At 39.9% G+C, this 27,569-nt stretch overlaps 1 protein-coding gene across 3 annotated transcripts in view; it reads left to right on the plus strand.

The window, feature by feature from the left end:
• Positions 1 to 27,569, plus strand: part of LOC146684455 (MICOS complex subunit mic25a-like) — a 73,883-nt gene that overhangs the window by 4,547 nt on the left and 41,767 nt on the right. The window contains exons 5-6 of one of the 3 annotated variants that reach the window (XM_085445040.1): positions 18,947 to 18,970; positions 22,621 to 22,704. The exons of 1 other annotated variant lie outside the window; for it this stretch is intronic. In XM_085445040.1, coding sequence (XP_085301166.1) covers positions 18,947 to 18,970; positions 22,621 to 22,704 — 108 coding nt within the window. The remainder of the gene's footprint in view (positions 1 to 18,946; positions 18,971 to 22,620; positions 22,705 to 27,569) is intronic. One more of the 3 variants, XM_085445041.1, reaches the window with a different exon arrangement.

A 27,569-nucleotide genomic window follows, 5' to 3' on the forward strand; every position in this document is an offset into this window, starting at 1 on the left:
TTCTTTCATGTGTCGTGTTGAGCTGCTACTGATAGTTTAAATAAGAGTGAAGTAAGTTCATATTTAAAACACTTTAGTCCAGGGGTCCCCAATCCCAGTCCACGAGGGCCAGTGTCCTGCAGGTTTCAGATGTGTCCTTTATCCATCACAGCTGATTTAAATGGATAAATTACCTTCTCAGCATGTCTTGAAGTTCTCCAGAGGCCTGGTAATGAACTAATCATGTGATTCAGGTGTGTTGACCCAGGGTGAGATCTAAAACCTGCAGGGACACCGGCCCTCACGGACTGGGTTTGGGGACCCCTGCTTTAGTCAGTCACACTGCACTAGGCAGGACCCTGTAGGAAGTAATTTCTCTGCAAGGGTTAATACAGATGTCTCTGAAAGTCGGTCAGTACGAAAGCTTTGGGAGTCTAAAGCAAGACAAGAGGGGTTTGCAAAGTGGTAGGAGATTCAGATTTAATCCAATTAAAAATTGCCATCACATCCAAAGTTATAAAAAATCAAAAAGTATTTTTTGCATAAAATAAAAAACTATACTCCTACAGCCAACCTTATATGTTATGTATGACCTAATGCAACCTGAAATGACCCTCTGGGCATTGCTGACCATTTGCTGTATATACTTAAACAATAACAACTCTGTACTCCAGCTTAACTAATTGCCTCTTCTAGTTTTTCTTGTTACACCTAACACGCCTTGCCTCTCCTTCGACTGCCGCTCTATGTTTACAGAAACTTTGTGCATCATTTCTGTTAATATGGTTATGATGTGAGTGAGGGATATGATGTTGCTTCCCCCTGCAGTATCTGCCAGTGACCCATTGAGGGAGCTGTTGCTGCCTGTGTACAGTTCTTTAAAGTTTTAGTCAGCAGTCATCCTAGCTCTGTTCACTGAAGAGGTCAGGTGTTGCACGAGTTTGTTGATAAAGTTGTGTAAAAGTGGATTAATCTGAGTGGGAGGAGATAGGTTTGACGTGGTGTCAAGATGTGACTCAGTCTGATGAGTTTGTCTGTGGTTAAATCGGAGTATTCATACGGACGCAAATTGGCTCTTGAGATTGAATTTGCAATTTCCATGATGATACTCCCCCTGCCTCCTCCTCGTCCTCCTTTTTATCCTCCCCTTCTCACCTATTACATCCCTGTTCTTTTTCTATCTACTCCTCTTTCCCATGTTCTCCCTCCCTCATTTCTCTTTCTTCTTTCCTGCCCTCACCCCCTATCTCACTCTGTCTTTCTCTCCTTTTCTATCCCAGCCCATCACTCTCTCCTTCCTGCCCGGGAGACGGTATTATCAGCGTAGTGCAAGCGGTAAATTGCACCCTGAGAGTTTCCTGGAGCTGGAGATAGGAGTGGTGCGGAGATGCCCGTGTAGTCATGGGTGGGGAAGGTTGAGGGGGGGGCTCTTGTTGTACACATCAGCCGGTGCCTGTTTCATACAACTCTTCCTCCCCCTTCCCCTCCTATTACACCCCCTCCCCCCCATCGCTGTAGCGCCTGTCTTATCTCCACTCCAACATACTCCCACTGCTAATAGAAAGCTGCTGGAGGGATGCGCTGAGCAGAATGACCGCTTGAGCAGGACTGGACCTCCTGATGCTGAGGGCTGCTTGTAATTACTGTTTCTGTGCTATGAAAACCTACATGCACATGCATACGAAGTGTGGGCAGACTTGCTCACATTCTTTACTCAAATTTTATTTTTTATTTTTTATTTTTTTTGCTGTTATGGAGTCAGAGAGCATGATCACTCATCTTCCACAGTTCTTTGTCCTGTGCACCCTTGCATGGGTAGTTTTGTTTTTTTTTTTTTGGTCATTTATAAGAATGTCATATTTTGTATCACAGTAATACAGACATAGCAAAGAGTATATCTAGTGCATACTGTATGAGCAGTTTGCCTAAACTTATCCATTAAGGTGTATCCATTAATCATCCATTAATCACCTCCAGCCAGCAGATTTATTTATTATAATATAGCATATTTCCCATAATTGAGTGGTTTCTGTGAATCTCCAACCTCTTGGAGAATCTCAATAAAAGGTCATATAAAAAGAAACTAGAGGTATGTATTCAAAGACATGCAGGTTTAGTACTGGTTCAGCATTTAAAATATAGTTTTTATGTGGATCAGCAATACTTTGCTAAATTTTCACTAAAATTGCTCATTTAAGTTGCAGTATTTTATTTTTCTGAGCCCCAAATTACTGGAGATGGCCATGTGAAATATTTCAGGGCTGAATAGCACATTTACAAAACTGTCCTGAGAGTTCAAATGCACTGCAACTTGAAAAAGACAAATCAAGTGCTGCAAAAGCACACAAAACACAAAGAAAGTTGAAGAAAATACAATGGAAACAGAAAAAATTCCACAAACTCACAAAACCCAACGGCAGTGTTTTTGGGAAGACAACAATGTGACGAACAAGCTAACAGTAAACAGCTAATAGCAATAGTAAAGTGTTGCTTTTTCTATTTGTTGGTGTTTTCTTAAGCTGCAGTGTGTTTGAAATCTAAGGACCACTGCACGTTTAAGCTTTATTAAAAATGTTTTAAATTTAAAACCAAATCGATTTTACTTTCAACCAGGAGCCACAGTCTAAGGGAATGTCCTATTTGTGACCATCTTTCATAATCAATATGGATTATGTTTTACTAGCAAAACTGGTACATGGCATAGAGCACATGGATGTTGGATGTTCACTGTTTTTTCCGATAAACCAGTGGAGGAAAAGATGGGATTTGGGGTAAACTTTAAAAGTGACATTTCACCGTGTAGGTTAGGTGGTTGATTAAAACAGGATTTAAGCCAATGAAAGGTCCTATTTCTTCTTGCCATTGTAATACCAAAACCTGTGCTCACATTGTAGCTGTGATTACCAAATTCTTTTAGGTGTAAAGGATTTAGATCATTTTTAAATCTCAGTGGTGTCTCTGTGCTTTTTTGCTTTTGGGAAGCGAAAGAGCATTAGGACCCAGAACAGGCTAATCACATCAGACATGACATGTACACAGTGTAGATGGACGAGTGTTTACAAGTTAAAAACATAATAATAAAAGTGAATATTTTGTTATTTTTAGTGATAAAAATCTAAATAACTTTCGAGTTTTGATGGATTACATAGCTGGCAGCAAAGTTCTCTGGCACCCATGGTCAGAACCAATGTACATTTGGCAGGGAGCCATATTAATTATGCAAGGAAAAGTTTAAAGCTGTGACAGTTATGCAATATTTCCTGAAAAGGGAAAGTAAATGGATGAGGAAGACTGAACATATGAGACGATTCAAAATGGGAGCTGACAGCTGATTAAGCATTTACTAAGTAATTGGGAGCAAGAAGGATGTGAGGATGAAAAAGAAGTGACGGAACATTTTGTGAAGGGTTAGGATGAAGAATGAAGAGGAGCCGGGAATGAATGGGAGTGAAAGAGAAGATGACACGCATTTCCTGCGGAATAGAACTGAGGAGAAGGGAACGAAAAAGGAGCCCTTTACAAGCGATTGAACATTTCGTGAAGGATCCACAAGGAAGTGGAAGGGAAGCGCAACAATGGGTCAACGAGAAGGAAGGAGGGACTATTTGTAACGCTTCTTTGTCGCATTGGGAGGATGAATTGCAGAAGGAGGGTGTGATTTTTAAAAGCGGGTTACAAGATGAATAAATATTTCGCACAATCAGGAGATGTTAGACAAGGAGGGATGAGGGGTGGCAGGGGTTGAGAGAAAATATGAAATCTGAAGGAGAAGGACGAGGAGGAGAACAAAGACGGAAAGAAATGATGAGCAAGAATGAAAATGACAGATGCCTCAGCACTGCATACAGAGGGGAGGGATACGTGCAGGGAGAGTTTAAAAAAAACAAACAGCTGAGTAAATGCTTCCTGTGGAAGTTGAAATAAAGAAGATTTAGATGTAAGGCATGAAGACTGAAAGTAGCACCACTAAGTTTAACTAGTTTACTAGTTTAACTAATGTTTATGATGATCATCATGATGATGATCCAGAAAGAAGACGCAGCAGGTGACCTGCAGAATTGTTAGAAAGCGGAGGATTAGGAGGAGAGAGGAGCTGTGCAAATGTGTGCCGAATGGACGGAGTCGCGATTTATCCTTGAGTGTCGGAACAAAGGTGTGAGGAGTGGGCAGAGAAGGTTGCTACAGGTGACTCAGTGCCCGCTGTCCTCGTGCGTGGTCGCAGCACTGAGTCACACGTCAAGAAAGAGCCGGTCAGCGATGTGTGGCGTCTGCTCTTTAACTGCTTCTTTCTTTTCCGGTGCCTTTCACTCCCTCGCTCATTTCCTCCTGTCTTTTGTGCTCTTCCTAGCGCACTGCCTGATCCTTCTGTTCCTCTGGCCCTTTCCTCATCTTTCAAGCCAAAGCTCTCGCCCACTCTGTGCCACACTCTGTGAATAGTCTTTGTTAATAGCAAATCTTCTGCAGATTAATTTCAGAATAAGTGTGTGTGTGGGGGGGAGGAGAACGGGCGAATAGAAAGAATAGAAGCAAGTTGAACTAAAGAGCTAAAAGGGATTTTCTCTTTTTATATTGTATTAATGGCCTTTTGGTGCATCTTGAAAGCCCCACCCCCCCTTTAAAAATAAAAAAAAAAGGTTATAAGTCACATTAGCATATGGTAAATTTCTCTCTCTGCCTCTGTGTTCTCACAGAACAATTAGGAAGACTATTTTATTAGCTGCCCTTTAACTTCCTCTGACTGAGCTTGGGCTAATATAAAATGCCAGCCTTGTTTTTCTCATTCTTCAAACGTGCCTTTTAAGCACAGGTGAGTCAGTTGCATCTTACTTGGACTTAATGTGACAGGGAACATGTAAGGTGGTTAAAGGGTATTATGCAGGGAATTTTTCATGTCAGTATAACACTTTTAAAACTATTTAAGGCTTCTGTTTATTCAGGAAACCTCTGTTTGGGAGGGAAAAATGTCCTCATCATCATCAGGTATCATTGGCCAGCTGTCCAGTTTAAAAAAAAAAAAAATCCTCAGGGCTTCACAGAAGAGAATTAATGGGCACACAAGCAATCTTTACATCATGAGGAGATGTTCTCAGGCTTTGATTTGCTTTTAGCTCAGACATAAAAGCAAAATAAAGCCTGATTACATAATATTAAGAGACATTATTATTAACATAAAGCCTGTCTTATATAAACGTGCACACATCTAATTCATAGAAGTGGACATTTACCAGAATGAGATACTACTGCGTTGTTCTGGGAAATGTCCATGTATTAGCTGGTTACATGCACTCTGGGTGTACTCAGTTTGAATCACTTCCTCCAGTCGACACTAGATGGCAACAAAACCATATGCCATATTTCATATGTTGGCCTGTCTGTCTTATTTTGCCTGCTGCTTTGTCCCTGTGCACATCATGCACAAAAACTAGATAAATTTGAAATTCTGTCACCAGAAAAACCAGTCACAAATGCTATTCCACCTGCTCCTCCAACACTAATGGAATCTGTCTGTGCCCTCCTTGTACATGTCCTATTGTCTGCCATTATTTTTACTGTCAGAATTGCCTGTGGTACAGCGCCAGGGCACTTTTCATTGTAATGTTCATATTCGTTTAGTCTTTAAGGAAGCTATCATATATATATATAGAGCTGTTGATGCTCTTTGACTCACGTGCTGTAGGGATGTTCCTGGATCTTTACAAAGAAAGCAATTATCCTTATTCAGATTTGCACCAGGTCACTGAGTGAGGTTTGCATTCTCCATATTTAATACTTGTGAGGTTTTTGGTTTTTTTTTATGTTTGGTTTCTTATTTTGATGACACATTAAATTTGAGCCATAAAATTGCATGTAAAAAAGGGTTAAATTATATTTTCAATTAAAGTTTAAAAGTAAATCATTATTTTTTGTTTGGTTTTTGTTTTTAGGACAAAAACATATATACTGATAATCGAATGAGCTCTTGTACCCACGTGTACTAAACATCCTTCATTATAATTTCTTAGTACATGTCATTAAAAAAACAAAAAAATCCAAGTGCAGCATTACAACCTCCGAATCAAAACAACACCTTGCACACTGTGTTGGACTCCTCATTAATACTGACAGTGGTGTGTTACTATTTTCCCACCTTTAGCTTTTTTTCCATGCTATTCTGAACAGTTACTGCAATATCAGTGCACAACTTTTTTTTGTCAGTGTGGTTTGAATTGTGTGTATCTACAACTGACTAACACACAGATATCTGGCTTTTCCTGTGTGATGTAGCACTGTCAGGCATTTTTGCTTTAATAAAAGTTAGATTTTATATGAAAGAAAAGTGCAGCGGCCCTGAGAGGTGCAGTGCAATTTAAGAAAACACTAGCAAACAGAAAAGTTTAATGCAACACAACAAAAATAGAAAACAAAGCCACAAAACCTCACAAGAAAAAGCAAAACCTGCAAAACACAGCTGTAGTGTTTTTTAGGAGACAGCGACAAGACTGAAAAGCTGTGGACGTAAGCTAACATTAAACGGCTAATAGCAGACATGTATCAGTGTTCTAAACCATAAACGGTACATCTTAAATAAACTCACATTTCCTTACATCCTTTTCGCCCTCACAGCACTGATGAATCCTCTGCCTGTTTTGAGCGTCTCTGTGCAGTCCTTCAAATCTTTTGGTTTCTGTCACTTCCGTAGCTGTTCCGTCACGTTATTGTGTCCCCAAAACGCTCTAGTTTCCTTTCCTTTTATTCATCTTCCATGTGTTGTGTGCGCTTTTATGCTTTTGCAGCATTCTCTTAAGTTGCAGTGCATTTGACCTCTCAGGGCCACCGTAGAAAATATTTGAATCCATTTCTTCTGAGATTCATCTGGCGGGGTAGTGCTCTTTATTTTGAGTAAGGTCAGGTTTTAGTGCTTTAAAATAATGAAGGATAACCCAATTTTATAGCCTTACTTCAGTGATTTAATTATTATGGTAGTGTAATAGCCAGGGTATCATTAACTTCGGTCTGCAAGTGTTGCAAGTTTTAAAAACTTCAGAATGTTTAAATACTCAAAAGAAAAGAAATCTTCAAATGCATCTTTCAAAGTTCAGAATCTATGCTCTGCGATGCCTGGGTTTAAAAACTTTAAGCTTCAAGTTTAAACCAGAGTAACCCCGTTGAATTCAGTGACTTAAAGAGAGTTGTTTTGATACCATGCCAGTTAACGCTGAAAGCGTTGCTGAGGAGTCGTTTGTTTGGACTAAAAGAAGGCTTGATTTTAAGTTTGGTGGTCAAAGGTGAGAGAGCTTTGCTTCACAAAACCCATTTTAGCCTTAAAAAGGGTTTCTATGATCTTTTTAGGCATAACTGAATAATTTATAGACTAATATCACAAAGCATTACACAAATATCGAGTTGTTAAAAATAAGATGATACTATGTTGGTATCTGTAAGTTTTTCTGGCCAGTTTTAAATGCATAAGTTTTTAAAATAAGGAGACACTGACTATATTGTACATTTTGTAAGATACCAAAGTTGATGCTATATTTGCTACGTCTTGCACTTCTTAAAGTACTTTGATTAGGAGATGCATATAAACACACTAATTCTAGTTCTATGATCCTGAATTTGGTTTAATGATGAGCAATAAATCCAAGTTTTTCTCTGCTATAACTTTTAGGGTCTGTGGGTTTGAGCGCGCACACTAAATGTTCCTAAATGTAATGTCTCTGTTTACTCCCATTGCTCATGTTCCCCTTTTCAGCTGCAGTTGGCAAATTTTTAGGACCAAATGGGAGATCAGCATAAGTGACAACTATCTGTTGAAAGCATTGGAGAATATAGCAGATGAAGAAACAGATGTTGTCATCATGTTTAGTGTAGATTAAAGCAGAGACTAAAATGAGTCAGCAGCCCAACACACTCCCACAATCTCCAAATCTGGTAGAGTATCCACAACATGCTCAGTCCATGGAGATCTCACAGCAGCAACCCACAGGACCCAGAGGATCCTCTGTTTAATGCCTACATTGGTCTCTTGGAATGAGCTTACACAATATTACACAGCATTTTGCTGTTTCTTGAGCTGTATCATTTCAGGAGCGCTCCTCTGTTACTGTGAAGTTCTAGCAAAGACTTGGTCAGATGTCGCGGCTAGGGGCTAGCGATTGATTTCATCACGTTGTTGTTGTTTTTATTTTTTGTTTAGTTCTTTTCCCTACCTGCCGGTGTGTTTGTCAGACTGCCGGAATGAACCAGATGTTTTCTCTGATTGGACAAACCAGCCTCACTTGTTTATACCTAAAACCATATAATCAGTTGGAAACTCTGATGCTGATGGGGTGACAGCAATGTCTCTCTGTTACACACTCAGGAAACTCGTTCAGACTTTGCTTATCAGTATGAGAGAAACAGCTGTGTTTATGCTCACACTCTCTCACACACACACACACACACACACACACACACACACACACACACACACACACAGAGGAGTGAGGCAGACTGAGGCAGATGGGACATGCTTCATTATAGCACTACATATGAGTGAATTGCTTGATGTTTTATCGTGTGCTCCTCTGACTGCTTATTTAGTCAGACATATGGTAACATGCTGCTATTATGCCATTTAGTTGAATGAAAAAAGGATAAATGAGTTGCTAAGTGCGCAGGCTTTTTCCTCCGTTTTCAGTGGTTTAGTAGCCTTTGATCTATTTTAACGTTATTGCTCTTATTATGAAAAGCTGTAATCTGGTGTATAAGTTGGAAAAGAATTTATTAACAAAGATGTGCTCAGACATGCATGCTGTGCAGACCTTCCCGTTCTCTGAAAACTATTCCCAAATAATTTTCAGTTATTTTCAAAGAAGCGCAGCACCAACTCTCCTAGTTTCATTGGCACAGCTTCAAGAAGTTTGTTCCAAAATTTTCAGAATTTGTCACAGTTCTCATGTGGATTTATTCGTCTCAGTTATCTTCAAGTAATCTCAGACTTACGCCATGATTTTAAGATCAGGGCTATTTGGGGGCTGTACCATCTGTTTTCCTGCTCTGCTATTCGCTCATGATGATTCAGATGCATTTAGAATGGACCGAATCTGAAGTGCCTTAATGTTTTGGACTTTGCTGTAAAAACGTTACTCACAAATAATCGCCAACCTTGACCCAGTGTTTTGGAAGATAAAGACAACAAAGGAGAGGAAAAAGAGGAAAAAATGTAAACGGTAATCAAGCTAAAGCAAGGGGGGCAAAGAGAAGATGTAGCGAATGACCAGTAAAGAGAGAGGAGGAGGAGGAGAGGGTGCTTAGGAAGTAGGGAGAAGGGATGTGTGCTGCTGAAGGAAATGGTGTGAAGAGAGGTGAGTGACGGACTGAATATAGGAGGAGAAGGAGGTTGTGGAGGCTCGGGTACAGATAAGCCTGCAGGTTGTATCAGTAATTGTCATCTGCAGTGACTGAAATGGTTCTGCATGTAAAGCTATTAGACTGACAGTGCGCTCAAAAGCTACCTTCCCCTAAATGCAGAGTGAGATGGTGAGGCAGAAAGCCAAATGAGAAGGCAGACAGACGGGACGTTTGAGGAGTTCTTCAGGTAATCTCAGTTATTACAATAAAAAAAAAAAAAAAAAGAAGTAAATATTCAAATCTTTCCTACTTTAGTTTCCAGCCATCTGTCATCTTCTGCTTCTCATGTCCTTAGGCTGTTGTTTTAAATGCTGAAATTTGTCAATATGTTTTTTTTTCTTTTAGAGAATAGCGTATCTTGTAGCATATGTAGCACATTTTCCCAACAATGACAAAACAGCTGGCAGACAAAGAGAAAAAGAAAATGCCTGAACAAAAACCAAACCAAACATCAGTCTGTTCATCATATTCAATATGTAGCGATCCACATCCTCAAAAGAAAAAGTCCCCTCCAGGGAAAAAATAAAAGGACACGCAGTTCAAGAATAAAAAAAGGATAAAAAACAAACAAACAAACAAACAAGCAAGCAAACAAAAAACACCCCAAAACAAACCAACCGCATGTTTTACAGTAAACTCTTATTTTTTTTTATTGAGTATTCTAAAAAAGTCACCAAACTTTTCTAGTTACTCCTTCAGTACAAAGCTTGTTCTTTTTAGTAAAATGTAGGATTTTCATTTATACCATTCACTGCTAAATTTTGGGGCTTTTTTATGTTTGTGATTTCCCCAAACAAGGCTAGTATCTTTTAGGCACTCCAAATGTAAAAGTTGATCTTTTAATAACTAGCTATCTACACAATCATGATACCAGAGGCCTGATTGCATCATTTAAGGTTATCCACGTAAATGCAGGGTTACTGAGAACAGTTCACTTCTTACATCGCTATAGTAACTTGTGCTGCAGACTTCGCCAGTTGCCATTGTTGCTAGCTTTCTTTCCTGCCTTCAGACTGGCTAAGATGTATTAATATATTAGTCTTAAAGAAAGTGCTTAAAGTACTCACACGTTCATAGTGGTTTTCCTCTCCAGCACCATATAATCGTGCGACTGTGTGGAAGCAAGTGTTGGCTAACTTAGTGAGTTGGACGCTGCCTTCATGAAGCCAGATATGTTGAACTTACTAGGCTCGGGATATTGTACCAACATCCCAGAGATGTTAGCACACATCCCTGTTATTTGTTATTTCTTGGTAAAGAGACATATTGTAATAATTCACATGCTAGGTTGAATCATGTGCTTTTAGCAGATACTCCTTCTGGCAGAACTGCCAAACTGAGCTCCTTTATAAATGGGGGTTAATTTTGACAGCACATGTGTTCTAATTGTTGATTTGCTTGACCTAACTAAACTACCACATCACATGACTGTGCAGACTGTGTGATAACAAAAACATTAAAGATTAAGTGTCAGACAGAAAAAAATAAATAAATAAAAAGCAGTCTGCATGAAAACAGTAACTATAGATGAAAGAGAGGAGGAGGAGAAGGGCCAGTGGCCCATTTGTCCCACTCTTTCTTCTGTGTAGTTGGCTGGCTGTAATTATCAGTCAGATTATTATTGAGTGCTAATTTATTGCCTCGCTGGGAGCTATGTGTTAAATAAACGCAGTGGAGTAAATAAAGAGAGGGGGAGAAAGAGGGAGAACAGACTGCTGACGCTATCAGATGGCAACCCAACACACACGCTGCCCACGGGGGAAGATGGAGATGTGTGAGTGTGTATTTATACGTGTCTGTCCCAGACATACTTACAAGCCCAAACATTAGTGCGCCTTGCCCATGTGGTGCGTTGATGATCCATTGCACTGTTAACACTGGGGCACTGAGGCTCTCTTCTTGTTTTTCCTTCTGTACTGGATCAGGGAGTTGGCCCACAATAGTTGATATCACTGTGAGAGACACTGACTAACAGCTCAACCAGCCACCATCTGTTGTCCCTACAGCTTAACCTCAAAACTGGTACGACTGATGTAGGGAAGAGCTGTTTCAAATATTAAAATATGTCTTTTCCTTTTCTTTTTTTTTTTTGTTCTTTGACAATCATAAAATGAGACCAACTCTCACAGTTACACAACACCACCAATACAGAAACTCTTGCCTGATTTAACTTTGGTCATTCGACAGTTTTTGTCGTTGTCCTCAGTGGCGATGGAACAAGTCAGGAGTTTACCCAGGACACAACACAGTCTCACCACCGGCCGACTCCCCCTGTGGCTTTAACCTCTTCACACCAAATGAACGCTGAGTTGAAGGGAAGCAGGAAGTGACACATTCTTGCAGTTATTTAGGTTTAATCCAGGCAGTTTGACCCTTTGGCTCCAGTAACCTTTGGTTCTAGAAAATGGTAAATGGACAGGTTCTTAAATAGCACTTTCCTACTCTATCTGAGCACTCAAAGCACTTTACACAACTTACCTCATTTAGTCCAGCAACTGGTTTCCTCAGTTCCCAAACATTTATGGACTGTTAACAGAAGCAGAAAATGTGGGTTTATGACATTCCTAAATCATAGTATTCTGGGTTTTTCTTTTTCACCTTTTGTATGAGTTGATGTTGTATTTTCTTAAAATCTTTTAGCTGACATGTTTTTCTTGTTAAAGTACGCTGTTTTAAATTAGATTCATTTGAATAAGCACAGGCAGGATCCAAAGTGGCCTTCGTAGCTTTGTGGACTCTGTGTTTCAGAATAGGTTCAATCTTGCTAACAACTTTGTTGTCTTCATTTCTGAGTTGTGTTTGCTTGTTGGGGGAAAAAAACAAAACCAAAAAACAGTCTTTAACGTAATCACCTGTTATTTCTTCATACTTTGCTTGGGAAAAGAACAATGAAAGTAAAACATAGATGAAAATGTAGTATACAAGCCAGAAACCATTTTAATGAGTTTGCAATTCAATAGTTAGCATGACCATCTCTTTTCTTCAGCTCAGCCTGAACTCTCTTAGCTTTCTTCTGATTGCTTTAAGTAGTCTTAAGTAGTTCTTCAGGCTTCTTGAAGGACATTGAAAGCTCTTCTTTGGCTGCCTTTTGTTCAGAGCTCTGTCGAGATGATGTAACACTGCATCAGTGATGCTGATGTCCGAGCTCTGGGAAGGCCCGTCCGTGACTGATAGTGTTCCATCGTTTGTTTTTATCCATGTATGGTTTTAGTGCACTGGCAGTGTGTTTGGGACCATTGCGAAGCTAGAAAATGAAGCCGTTCCCAATCAGACGCTTCCCAGATGTTGCTGCGCGGTGATTCAGAATCTCCCACTAGGTTTATGTGTTCTTAATGCTATCAATTTTGATCCCCAGCACCACTGACTGAAATGCAGCTCCAGACCATGACAGAGCATGATTCTAGTTGTAAAAGTATCAAATAATCATAAATCATTAGTAATGTATGCTTATTGCGTCATCTTCATTATAAAGTTGAAAAATATTTTATGGCTCAATTTTCCATTAAAAGTTGCCCAAACGTGGCTTATTTGATAGTAAAGGTTGCAGGCCCCTTGGTATAAATAAAGCTTTTAGTTTAAGCTTTTTGTCACTGATCAGAACGGACAGTGGCGAGGATGTTTGCCTGTGGAGTTGGCGGCGTCTGCTTGTTAGTAGCTTGGTTGTTTCTGTTGTTTATTAGGCTCGACCTCTGTAGTCTATTTGCCGTGCATGTTTCAGCCTCATGGAACTACTGTTGAACCTTTAAAACTGTCTTTGTCACTTATTTCTCAAAAAGGGGAAAAAAAGGGTCTCAGGCTAACGAGTCAAACTGCATTTCAACAATGGGAACTGTTTAGGCATCCCTGCTAGGTTTCAGTTACACTGTCGGATGTTTTTCCTTCTCTTGATCTGCAAGCTCGCCCATTGTTGCTGTGATTTTTGTAATGGTATCCTTGTCATTTTTTTTTTGTTTCATACTTGTTATCCGTTAGACCTGTCTTCTGTTTTCCCCTCATCATTTCCAGCTCTACCTTCCCTCTCTTACTCCCGCTCGGGTTTTCTGTCTCACTTTTTTTTTTTTTCCTGCTGTCTCTAGCTTCTAAGTAGATGCTTGACACCTCCAGCTGTGCTCTGAATTGATTCATATGCAGAAGGTGCCTGGAGAGGGAAGAATATACGATAATACATTTGTAAGCTAATCTCCTGCTTAGCTCATGGCTAGTAACTGCTGTAATCAATTATGCACCTTGTTAATAACTGAAGTTATTTTCCTGCCCTTGCTTACATTTCTAATGCATTTGCTCTTTCTCTTGTCTCTAGTCATTTCTGTCATTCTCCTTTTCTTTTCTCAGCCAGGTATTTTTTGGAAAGTTTTAAAATATACTTCAGGACAATATATTTAAAGCAACATGTAAGACGACATGGTAAATTTCTCTTTAATGCAAGTAACTGGTCAGGCAGCGAAAAGTGTGGCTTTTGTGATCTTAATGGTGCTTTAAAGCTACATTTATTTATTTATGTATTATTCTGTACATAATGTCTGTCTAACCCAAGTTCAGTGTAAAAGAAACACTGTTCTTTGTGATGAGTGCGTCTTCTGTTATCCTAGAAGCGCAATGCTTATCCCTGTAATTTTACCGCGCTATGGACTGAGTGTCTCTGCAATTTGAATCCCTTCATTGTTGATTTCAGATGTATAAGCCGATTGTAACTGACATAACAGAATGAACAGATGCACTGCGATAGCATTCATTTGAAGGGGTTGGACTGATATCACCTTGTAAAGGTTTATTATTTGAGTGCCTTGTGTTGTTGGTGAGTCATGTAAAAGCAGTTTCTATTTTCTTTTGCGACTTCAGCAGTAACACAAATCCAGTTTCTTTTAAAATTAGTAAAACTCATGCTACTGTGGCTCAAAGTTTTGGCTGTAACACAGAATTTGATTTTCATGCACTTTGCAGCTTCTGCTGTTGCTGGGGGAAGAAAGGTGCTTTTAGGGACTTTCAGTGGTCTAACAGTCTTAAGGTAAATAATGTCAATACCTGCTCATTTTTACCAAGTTTCAGTGTTTGCTGTACAACCCAGTGAACTAGGTGATGTTGTTTTCAAGCCTTGATTATACTCTAGGCTGGAGCCATGATGAGAGTAGTCATTGCTGTCATACTACTTTAAATTCTCCTGCTTGGGACCCATTCATAGTTGATGCGTTGTAATATAAATGCTCCACGGACCAGTCTGCACAGTCACAGTAAACGATCAGATGTGGATGCCACGTGGACCCTTGCTTTCACTGATAAATGACAAAATATATGTCACTCGGACCCAAGTGGATCCTAGCAGATTCAGGGACGCGGAAAGTGTAAGCAAGGCTTTAAAGCTGGGCAGTCTGTACCCTTGTTAAACAACTGATTAATGTGTAGTTTAAGGTAGTGCTGTTCACTAAAAACAAACTGCAGCGCTGCTGCTGCTAGCGAGAGAAAGAAAGGGAAACACCAGGGAGCTTATTTCTGCCCTTCCACCATGAGCGGAAAAATACTGAATTATCTCAGAGAGCCTCATTCACATAAATGGAAGGATATCATTGGAACCACTAAAAGCACTTATTTTTCCAGCACTGTTGGTCCCACATGACCTCATAAGTATAGGAGCCAGCCATATAAACTACATGGCTCAGTGTAATGCATTCTTTCAGGACGATTTCTTCTGTAACTAACTTTGAACATCAGTTACATTGGATAGATTATGATTTTAATAGGAAAATTGTGACACTTATTTTCTACTAATGCTTGTTTCATGGAAATGTATCTGGAATACGTGACTGTTTAAAAAGGTGATAACATTTAAAACTCTCCCTTTTGCCTTATTTTGATCCCGAACTCATCTTATTAAAATGTTTCCAGTATAGTCATAGCCCATAGTTTGCATGGTAAGAAGGTCACACTTGACTTCTTTACTAAAGCGGTAATTGTACAAAAAGTATGGGCTCAGTTTGCAACGTTTAACTGACTGTTATTTATTAAGTCATTCATTTCTGTAGACACATCTGAGTTTTGCAGTGGTGCACACATGCTCAGTGAAACAAAAAGTTAAAGAAGCGATACCTGTAATCTTTGTCAGCACACCGTTATCTAAACGTGTAATTTTAGTCAGCCCATCAGACAGAAACACCCTCTTTCTGTTTTCTTTCATTTTATGATGATCGATCAGTGTAGCCGCTTACCAGACACATTAATTTCAGTTACAAGCAGACAAGCCAACATTTAACTAGCGATTAAATTAAATGACTCTAAAGATGGTGTTAATATTGATTTCGTGCATTACCGTCCTTGATTGTCAAGTTTCTAGCGATCACTCTGACCATCAGCACAACACTACCTGTGTCACCTTTCTGCTGTTTAACCGTGTGGTCATGACAGTGTTTCTCAACCACTGTGCCATCGTGACAAATGATCAGGTGTGTCGTGGAAGATTATCTAGTTTCACCTGATTGGTATTCTAAGTGACAGACGTGAGTAACAGGCAGAACAATTACATTCTTTTCCACTAGAGGGCAGTACAACATCTTGCTCCAATTAAATGGGTTGCCAACTGCCAGTAAAACAGAAGAAGACGAAGAAGAAATTACATAGTCATGAGACAGCGCAGCGCATAATAGCAATAAATTAATATTTGAAAAGAAAAAGTAGTCAGGTTGACCTGGGTCATGGAGAAACTTCCGACCCAGATGACGGCCCTAGCGTGAGTAGTGGTTAAAAGAAAGCAAAAATGGTATATTGGGGACAAACGGAGCCAATTCTGCTATGCCTGGTGTGTGGGGAAAAATGATCAATATGCGCTTTTGTGACATTTTTGTTTGGTGGTGTGCTGTGATTTTTTTCTAATGCGAAATATGTGCTGTGGCTCCAAAAGGTTGGGAAACACTAAGTTATGGTGACTCTGATTTAGCATTTCCGCGTTGCCAGTTCAAAGGTGGATCGAGCTAAGTATTGAATGCAAATGTGCTGTGTGGTGCTTAATATTGCTCTGAATACAGTCAAAAATAAGATTTAGACTTGGAGATGCTGATTTAGTTGTGGCTTTTTGTCTGTAGGGGGGGGGGAAAGCATCATTGAGTAACAGACATGAACCGACAACGTCAGGTACCCAACAGAAAAATGGACAGACTCAATAAACATCAGTGTGTATACTTGAGCCATCCTCTTTAAGTGCATCGTGGTGTGGTGCTGCGGTGTGTTGTGTGTAAAGCCACGCTTGGCTGGCTGTTATCTACCTTGCAGGTCCCTGGAGGGACACCAGAGGAGTCATCTGATTCACTTTCAGCCTCGTCTTTGACTGCAAATTAAAACGGGACCAACACAGACAGACACAGATAGAAAGGAGTGCAGCTTTTTTTCTTTTTTCTTTCTTTTTTTAAATTAAATCTCTTCTGATTCTACCTAATCCCCACCAAACCGATACTTGTCTAACATAGAAAATGAACACATGAACAATTTCAGTCTCTCTTTTCACCTGCATTAACATGCACCAGCTGCAGCCTTTCACCCGACAGTGGAAGCGTCTCTCCCGTCAGAAGCCCTCTCGCTCTTTGTCTCTCCTCAGTTAAGGTCTGTTTATGAAACACAGACGATTGGCTCTGATTTGATTTGGCGTTCAGCAGCCCTGATAATTATGATGAATCTTCCCCCCGCTGTACGCGTGTGCATGTGTGCGAGTAGACGCTCTTCACCTCAGTTACTTGCCGGCGCTGCTGCTTTTCAGTGCCACTGAGATCTGAGACCTGCGATACAAGAGCTTTAAAAATATTGATTGGCATTAATTTGCCTGGAGCACCAGATGTGTAAGATTTAGTGCATCAGGGCACTTCAGATAGTGACAACCCGTCAATCTCAATGATAGTTTGCAGGTATTATATTTTTCTACATATTGAGTTTTTCAGTGTAACAAATGCACCCATCTGGTGGTTTTTGAACTTTAAAAATCATGTGTGATGTTGTAGTGTCTTTAGCTAATTATATACAGCTTGTCTAATGTGGAAACTTCATATATGGCTTTTGCCAGATGCTACAAGCTTCATACTAAAGAAACATATCTTGATATGACAATCATAAAATTCTCCTATTTCATTATATAATCAAATAGTGATATGAATATATAGTGAGTGGAACTTGCGTTGATGGTATAATTTGGAAATGCTAGCACTAACAAAAAGATAGGAGGTTAAAATTTAGAGAGGCAAGGTTGAGAAGGTTTGGACATCTGGATAGGAGGGGTGGTGAAGATGTTGAACACAGAATTTTGAATATGGCGCTGCCAGGCAGGAGGGAAAGAGGAAGATCTTAGGGGATGTGAAGAAAAGAAGACATGCAGAGGGTTGATGTGACAGAAGAATGCTAGGGATAGCATGAGACGGAGGCAGATGATCCACTGTGGTGACACCGGCGTAAAGCAAGCAGCTGAAAAAAGACGATCTAGGAGATCAGACAGAATGGCAGGGGTCTCGCTCCCACTTGTTCAGAATGGAACCCCTTATGTTTCTAGAGAAAGCATGTGGCTTTCTTCATAGTCTGTGGAAATGCTGCTGTTGTGGTGGGAATGGCGATCTAAGAAGAGAGATTTGGCTTAAAGCTTTTCTAGGTGTTTAGAGTCACCTGTGTATCCAAACGCTGTCCCCATGTTTATTTGCCTTTCTATGAAACTCTGCTTTGGCAACAGTGGGAAAGAAAAACTCCCTTTTAACAGTAAGAAACCTGTGTCAGAACCAGGCTCAGGGAGGGGCGGCCATCTCCCATGACCGGTTTGGGTTGGCAGGGGGGTGGCATGCTGAATTCAAATAGCTAACATGATTCAGATTGTCTGAACATTGCAGCTTTTCCTTTAATGCAAAAGAAGACAAATGAATCTGTCTTGGAGGCCTGGGTCATAAATTGCCTGTTTCTTCATTAAATTAGTTTAACTGGTGAATTGTTTTAAATTAACAAATTGGATCATACAGATTTATGACACTGGATGCCTAATTAAAAGCAGAATTGGTGGATCTGTTGTGATCCTGCAATTCTGGTAGAAGCTAATTAGATCAGATCATCTTATTGTGCTAAAAGGCCAATGTGCCAATCAGTGAACAAGCCACATGTGTGCCAAACATCAGTATCACTGCATCTCAAATGGAAACCTGGATTTATTTAAAGACCAAACATTTGGAACAATAATATGTCTTTAATCTTTTATTGATATTAGTTGCACATTAATGTTGTTTTATTCAAGAAATGCAGGTTAAATATTCAGTTATATGATTGTTCTACATTCTCAAAACATGTTGTGCTAATCTGGAGCTGTGGAAATGACAAAAAACATGTATTATGTTCAGAAATGTTTAATTATACTTGATACATTTGGTGTTACAAGGTTAATCTTTTGCAAATTCCTATTGAATTGTTTACTTTTTGTTAGAGATGAATGAGATTGCATGCATGTTTCTTGGGGGAATCTAATCTGATCGCCTATGCTTTTGATTACATGAATTAATGGTCCTTCCTGTTTGTGCTTCATTCTTTCTCTTTTTATCCTGCTTTGTTTCTCTTCCTCCTTCACTCTTTCTCTGTCCCCCAACATATCTAGTCTGCAGATGAGATAGAATCAATGGTAAGCTTCATTCTGACCTTCAAAAATTCAGTCTCTTTTGTCCTTTCCATCTATTCCACTGCTTTCTCTCAGTGTTCCCTATTGTGCTCTTGCACAGGCTACAGGTCACTTTAAAACAAAGTTGAAATTACCATTTATGTGTTGATTAGAGTCATTCTTAATCATTTCTGTTGAGCTGAAATCCTTGACAGCTGGAAGAGTGAAATATCTCTAAATTGCAGCATCTCATGAATTAAAAAAAAAAAAGAAGAAGCAAAAACAACTTTGATTTGATTGAATTCAAAGCAAATCGAACCCCTCCTTTCCCGCTTCCTTCCTTCCTCCTTATTTTTTATTTTTATTTTTTAAACGCACTCACTATTCTAGGCTCTTCATCTCTTCTCAGTTTAATGCTCCTCCAGCCCTTTCATTCAAATATTCACATACCTTCTTCCTACTTTTAACAGTCCCTATTCATTCTTTTATCTCCATTGCTTCCGTTCTTTGTTTCATTACTTTGACCTTGCTTTCTTTATACATATGGCAACATTTTTCCTCTGTATAAATATATAACGTCAGTCACAAAGCACTGGAATAAAATCACATTTTGTTACTATAATGTATCAATAGCAGTTTCTCTATGGCTGTAACAAATAATTGATTTCTTCAGCTAGTTAATTCAATGCTTTTTAAAAGAAAATGCCAATATTGGCCCTCATTTACTGTAATAACTATATGTACATACAAATCTGTGTATGTAATCATCCATACAAAAGTTTCACAGTCAAATCATTGATTCATCAATAATTTATCAATAAATTTGTTTGTACATAACAAAAGAATAAAATCCTGGCTGTCTTAGGAAATGTACATCTAAGTCTTTGAAATAAATGCTACTACTGATAATAATAATGATAATATGAAGAATAAGGCCATTATCTACAATTTTCTGACATGGCGTAAGACATGCTCAGAATTAATACAAAAAAATTCAATTGCATTTAAAGGAAACAAAATGGAAAGGTGCAGGCTTACAGTTTAAATTTAAACCGATTCCTCATCATTCATTAAAAACATCAAACACTCTTGTCTGAAAGAATAGTTTCAGTTTCTTCAGACTTGGAGTTTCTCCTGCTTCCTTGCCTCATAGGTGCAGGCTTTTTATGCTTCACCAGGAGAGAAATGGGGACAGTATGCAGCTCGCGTAAGCCTGTTTGTTCAGAATGATTCAGATTTTCGAATTTACGCTCAGTAGTAAGTGATAGGCCGGTGCGCACGTTTCCTAAATGCAACAATGATTGTATGCACTTGTTTTTTGCACAGGGTAAGAACGTTTCCATGCACGTGTTGGTAAAAAGGCCCATCGTCTTTGCAGCTTTTCTTGCATTTCTCTTGTGTCTCATGTCTCTTTTGCGAGCTTTTCCATTTTTCTGTCTGCTCTGTCTCCAACACAAGTTTGTTTTTTTTTTTTCTGCTCTCATTTAGTCACTGTGGTGTAGATTTGCATGTGTATGCATGTCTGTCAGCATGCTTGCACTAAATTGCACTTGTTCATGTTTCTTTGTGTGTAACTGCCATCTTGCAGCTTCAAAACTACTTGTAAATAACATGGTTGGATGTAAGATGGTGCTTATGGGAGGGAGTAAAAGAGAATCCATGGGTGAATAAACAGAGGGGTGCAGGTGAAAAGAAATAAAAGATAAAAGTCTGATTTGAGAGCTGTGATTATATATGGCATTTTTTTTCTTTTTGCTTAATCGATACCTTAAAGCTGGACTTTGCACAGAGAAAGGACAGAGAACTTGTGTGTACCTGTATCACTGATGTTGCAGGGACACATCTGTTTACACTGTCACACTGTGAAGACTCTATTTTCTTGGAGACAAAATCGTGTCCCCATCTTGAGGCTGTTAAATCTTAGATTTAGAAGATATGTTAACTTTTTTTTTACTGTACTAAGTCATATGCTGGTCTGTACTGCATTCATTTGCCAGTGCTGTATTTGTACAGTGGTGTCCAAGAGACTCAGACCAGATCAAGACAAAACAGAGAACATATTCATCCATCCACTTTCTGACACTTATCTAGGGTCGGGGGGCAGCAGTCTATTCATAGTAGCTCAGACCTCCTTTTCCCCAGCTTCCTCCTCCAGGCATTTCAAAGCCATGTCCTAGGCCTGCCCCAGGGCCTCCCCCTGGTAGGATATGCCCAGAACACTTCACTCAGGAGGTGCCCAGCAGGCATCCTAGTCATATATCTGAACTCTCTCACCCCTCCCTCCCCCATTCCCTCTCTAAGGGAGAGCAGAGCTGCCTTTCAGGGGAAGCATTACAATCTCATTCACAGAGTCTGACTCAAGTAAATAAAATGGGAGCCACTGTTCACCCATCACAAGTATGGCTGTGCCCCAAGTTTCCAGCTGAACATGGCTTGCTATACTTTCAAAGTGAGAATAAGAGGCAGAGTGCCCGAAGTTGGATTGTTATTCTAAGCAAGGATTTCTCAGCATCGAATAATGCAGAGGTGAAATGTATCTACTTGAAGCTAACTAATTATCTTATCTTGTTTTGTCCATACAAAAACATAATTGATCACAAGCGCAAGGGAGATATATGTGGGCTGTTTCTTGGCTACAGGAACTGACTCCACAAGAATATATGATGTAATGCATTAATTAGTAAGCTTTCAAAGTATTTTTGGTGTCAAACTGTCCTTCAGTGGGTTAAAACTGTTGCATCCAAGGGACAGCTAGCCAGACTAGGAGTGACCGCTTAATCAACATGTTCATCAAAATTCATTTATGGAAAGATCAAACAACAGACATAGATTTTGCTGAATGAAGGCTGCAAATTTAGAGGACGTGCCTAATCTGGAGTTTGATATCTGCCACAAAGTGACTCCACGGAGTAGATGTAGTACTTCCATGTAGTTTCCATCTTTTGAGAGAGATTCACAATGCAGCAACATAATGAACCCAAGCATACCATACACACCGGTCCTGGTGCTTCTTGACCTTTGCAAGAAATACAGGCACCTGAATCTGACCCCAAAGAAAATTTAGAGTATTTGGACACTGAGGGAGTTCCTCACATTACAAACACTTTTTGCTAGAAGGTCCTGAGTTTTACTCCACCATCTGTCCGAGACTTTTGTGTGGCATGTTCTCCCTGTGGGTTCTCTCCAGGTACTCTAGCTTTCTCCCACTGTCCAAATACATGCATTTAGTGGTGTTAGGTTAAATAGTGATTCTAAAATGCCCATAGGTGTAAATATGGCTGTGAATTGTTGTCTGTCTCTCTGTATTAGCCCCAAAGACTTCAAAGAAACCACAAAAAGCCAAAAATTGACAAAACATTTATGACCATGATAAGTGTTGGTAACCTTTTTTTTTATAGCTGTATAAACTACAAGTTAGGTTACTAGTATTTTTATGTTAAATGATAACAACATATCTTTCCATGTCAGTTACATTTTTAAATTTCAATATGATACAACAGCATTAACATAACTTTTTTCTTCTCTCCTCTCCCATTGATCTTAACTTGTGGCAAACCACTGCCTAAAATGTTATAACTATAATCTAAGTAAGTTTATCCTGGATTCCATGTTTTTTTTGTTTGTTTTTTTTCATCCACTATTCTGTTTGCATGCATGTGTATTTTTACTTGCAGGTTCAGCATCTACAGAAGAAAGACTCACAGCTGAAAGCACTGGATGCCTTCTACAAGGAGCAACTGGCACAACTGGAGAAGAGGGTAAAACATTTGCACAATCACACAACTAACACATAAACAGGTTTCGAGCAGCATCATTTTAGGTTTCACCGGCTTTTAAAAAGTCACATGTTATATAGGTGTACAGACATGGGCAGACTTGATGTACACACATACATAAATATGGTCGAGCAACCAGAATTCAGTCAGTTAAGTGACTTTGGTGCATCAACCTGGCAATAAAAGGTGGAGTCGGCCTGCTATTAGTTTTGGACTGGGCCAAGTTGTAATAAAAAGATGATTAACTGTAATAACTCTGCAACACTGTTGTTGCCATAGATGTTAAGGAGGCACTAACACATCCTCCAACCACACACACCCATATTTTGCTCAATTGCGGTTTATTTCACACCTCAAACATTTAGTAAACAATTAAGCAAATACAAGTAATCTGCAGGTAGTAAGAAAATAAACTAACTCTTTTACGCTACGTCCACACCTACACGGGTATTTTTGAAAACGCAGCTGTTTCGTCCACACGTAAACGGCTTTTCGAATCACCGAAAACTGAGATTTTTTTAAAACTCCTTTTTTGCGTTTACGTGTGGACGAAGAATACAGAGTTCGTCACACAACGTCAAAGGTATGTGCCTTTTTCACGTCAGCTGTGCTCCACGTTATTGCTTATATGAGAGGAATTGCAGAATGGCAGATAAACAGTATTTTGTCTCCATCTTCAGGTTTTACACTCTTACATATACGCACGCAGTTACTGTCCCTCCATTTAGAAAGGCAGAGGCGTCACAGTGTGATTATTTTACATGTAGTTGTTTTTTTTCTGTGCAATAATATTCAACATTGCTATCAATACATTTTTCAAAAAAATGCCTCTCTGTGCAAAATGGGTTCAAAAACATAAACTGCTGTGGGATACTGTTTGTCCGTGATTTGAACCGGGGGAACAAATCGTGGCAGGATCAGCCTGATATTATTTGTATCCCGCTGTAACTTTACTGTATGAAGAGCTAACATCTCCAAAATGTCAGGAGTAGTTAGTCATTACAAGAAGTGTTTGTGGACTAAAAATCAAGAATGTGGGATACTGTTTGCCCGTGATTTGAAGAGCCCAGCGCTGCTCCCGACGCAGGGAAAACCAATTCTGCAGGGGAGACCTACCTCGGCACTTGTGCAGGTGAAACCAAAGGGAAGATATGCTTCACCATATTTTCTAGTCTTTGGCTTGAAAGGAGGTTGGTTTGGAAACATATTCAGCGATGCTTCATCTCCTGCTTTGCGTTTGTGTGGGCGCCCCGTGCTAGCAGTGTCCAAGCGTTGTTTTTGTTTTGTTTTTTTTCCCTTTTCATGCCGAGCCCCCCCTGCAATGGTACTGCGCCCCCCCATAGGGCGGACCCCACACTTTGGGAAGGTCTGCTCTAGCGTGAGTGAGCCATTATGAAAATCATGTGCTGAAGCATGAGCACGAAGTGGAAACACACTTTTATGTGGACATATTCAACAATATGATCTGCACGAATGCATATATTTACTCAGCAGCAACATTATGACAGACAGTAAATTGATATAAATGATCTCCCAGGTTTGTGAGCAAACAAATGCATCTACAGTAGATTTAACCTGACTGATACAGCGGAATTCAATGCACAAAAAGTGTGTAGCAGAAGCACTCCACCAGGTGTATCCGTAAATGTGATTCAAAAAAAGGAAACAAATTTGAGCCAGCCTGAGTATCTCCAGAGAGCCCTTACAAGCCCTTGCGTTGCCTTTCATCTTTCGGTCTGACATTTGCCAGGCAGAAGAGGTGGGGTTTCAAGTTAAATCTCGGCCTCACCAGGCGCCACACAAAAAGGACCTTTTCGCGGTCTCTCTGGGAGAAGCACTCCTCTGTACTTCAGACTGACAAGACCTTTATAGGACATTATGTGTAAAATCCAAGTATTATGTTCTGTTTACCATGGATAATTCAAGCTTGACGGGGACAGGGTGGTGGCAGTAGACAGAGCCACATGGGACAACTGTAACATTGGAGTGTCATCATTCCCCTGTGGCTGAGTGGACACTTTACAGCCACTCTGTTGCTGTGTTACATTTTCTTTTGTTTATTTGTGATTGCTAATTGAGATTTATTTTCTGTTTTCCAAGTTTGGAATAGGTGGTCCTTTAGTTTTAAAGATTTGTGAGCATTTGTGTGGTTGTATGCACTGACAGAGGCAGCCTCGCCTCTGTCAGTGCGCCCCAGGGTGGCTGTGGCTACAATGTAGCTTGCCATCACCAGTGTGTGAATGTGTGTGTGGATGGGTGGATGACTGGATATGTAAAGCGCTTTGGGGTCCTTAGGGACTAGTAAAGCGCTATATAAATACAGGCCATTTACCATTTACCATTTACCATGTGAGTAAAGGTTATGTTTAGTGCGCCATAAGCCACAATAAGCTGATAGAGTCACTGACTTGGGCAATAGGCAAGGCAAGTTTATTTACATAGCACAATTCAACAGCAAGGTGATTCAAAGTGCTTTACAGAGACATTAAAAAATAAAAACAAATAAAAAATATGATTCAAAATGGGGGGGCGGAACAGTACAGTAGATAAAATCAGTAGTTAAAATGTAAGTTTTGAAATTTAAGCTTAAAAGTAAAACAGTGTGGATTTGGTGCTTTATTCAAATGCAGCTGAGAACAGGTGAGTCTTCAACCTGGAATTTAATAAACTGAGTGTTTCAGCTGATATGAGGCTTTCTGGGAGTTTGTTCCAGATATATGGAGCATAAAAGCTGAATGCAGCTTCTCCATGTCTGGTTCTGACTCTGGGAACTGATAAAAAAAAAAAGAAAAAAAAAAAGGCTTTTTTCTGCTTGGTTAAATCTGAAGTTAGGGATTTTTTTTTTTTTTAAACCAGAAGTCCAATTCTTTCTGGCTAGCCTCTTTGCTGAAGACAAGTAAAAAGGACAAGAAAGAGTTCTTTCTTTCTCTTTCTTTCTTTTTCCCGATTGTGTTCCTGTCTAGTTTAAATAACAGAAGGACAAACGCAAGCAGGCTTAAACCACCACAGCACAAAATCTGTATTCCGTTTACCAAGCAGTCAACCTAAATAATCATTTATTACCTTGATGAATAGTCTCTACACATATTTGAATTAGCCACACACAGAGGTCTTGGTGTCAGATGCTTGGCTATTTGTGTTAGTCTCATTAGTAACAGGTTGGGTTTGCAGAGGGAGTAGAAGAGTGGCAGGCTGGCATACGGGTGGCACAAGCTGTGTTTACTGTAGAGCTTAGGATGTTTACAGACAGTCCTCAATGTGTGGGCATGTGCGTCAGGCAAAGGAAGAGGGAGATGTTTTGCATGCATACTGTATATTCAGGTGGATGTGTGCAGTATATGTAAATTCACGGGTCTATCTGAAAGCTCAGTGTGTTTGCAGACTACACCAGCAGTCACATAAGAGACTGGTCAAAGTGTTCTCGATGCTTGATGTTCAGTTTTCAGTAGATGTGAATTAAGCGAAGCTTAGCTAGGTTTATGTTAATACATTTATGTACATTTCATATGTGCCGAGAAATTAAAAGAAGGATTTGTTTGTCATTTGCAAATACCGGAGTGGTGTAAGATCAAGCACTCACAATGGTTATGACTGTTAATATCTTTGAACATACTCTGGAAATGGATTTGTCAAATACAAAATGTTTGTCATGTAGCTTAGTCTCAGTTTTCGGTGACAAAGAAAAAAAATTGCTAAAATATTTACAGTGGGGCAAAAAAGTATTTAGTCAGCCACCGATTGTGCAAGTTCCCCCACCTAAAATGATGACAGAGGTCAGTAATTTGCACCAGAGGTACACTTCAACTGTGAGAGACAGAATGTGAAAAAAAAATCCATGAATCCACATGGTAGGATTTGTAAAGAATTTATTCGTAAATCAGGGTGGAAAATAAGTATTTGGTCAATAACAAAAATACAACTCAATACTTTGTAACATAACCTTTGTTGGCAATAACAGAGGTCAAACGTTTACTATAGGTCTTTACCAGGTTTGCACACACAGTAGCTGGTATTTTGGCCCATTCATCCATGCAGATCTTCTCAAGAGCAGTGATGTTTTGGGGCTGTCGCCGAGCAACACGGACTTTCAACTCCCGCCACAGATTTTCTATGGGGTTGAGGTCTGGAGACTGGCTAGGCCACTCCAGGACTTTCAAATGCTTCTTACGGAGCCACTCCTTTGTTGCCCGGGCGGTGTGTTTTGGATCATTGTCATGTTGGAAGACCCAGCCTCGTTTCATCTTCAAAGTTCTCACTGATGGAAGGAGGTTTTGGCTCAAAATCTCACGATACATGGCCCCATTCATTCTGTCGTTAACACGGATCAGTCGTCCTGTCCCCTTGGCAGAAAAACAGCCCCATAGCATGATGTTTCCACCCCCATGCTTCACAGTAGGTATGGTGTTCTTGGGATGCAACTCAGTATTCTTCTTCCTCCAAACACGACGAGTTGAGTTTATACCAAAAAGTTCTACTTTGGTTTCATCTGACCACATGACATTCTCCCAATCCTCTGCTGTATCATCCATGTGCTCTCTGGCAAACTTCAGACGGGCCTGGACATGCACTGGCTTCAGCAGCGGAACACGTCTGGCACTGCGGGATTTGATTCCCTGCCGTTGTAGTGTGTTACTGATGGTGACCTTTGTTACTTTGGTCCCAGCTCTCTGCAGGTCATTCACCAGGTCCCCCCGTGTGGTTCTGGGATCTTTGCTCACCGTTCTCATGATCATTTTGACCCCACGGGATGAGATCTTGCGTGGAGCCCCAGATCGAGGGAGATTATCAGTGGTCTTGTATGTCTTCCATTTTCTGATGATTGCTCCCACAGTTGATTTTTTCACACC

This window comes from Copadichromis virginalis, linkage group LG20 (assembly GCF_057382275.1).
Source record: "Copadichromis virginalis isolate Kocher_CV1m ecotype Utaka linkage group LG20, C_Virginalis_male_GT1.1, whole genome shotgun sequence".
Taxonomy (NCBI): Eukaryota; Metazoa; Chordata; class Actinopteri; order Cichliformes; family Cichlidae; genus Copadichromis; species Copadichromis virginalis.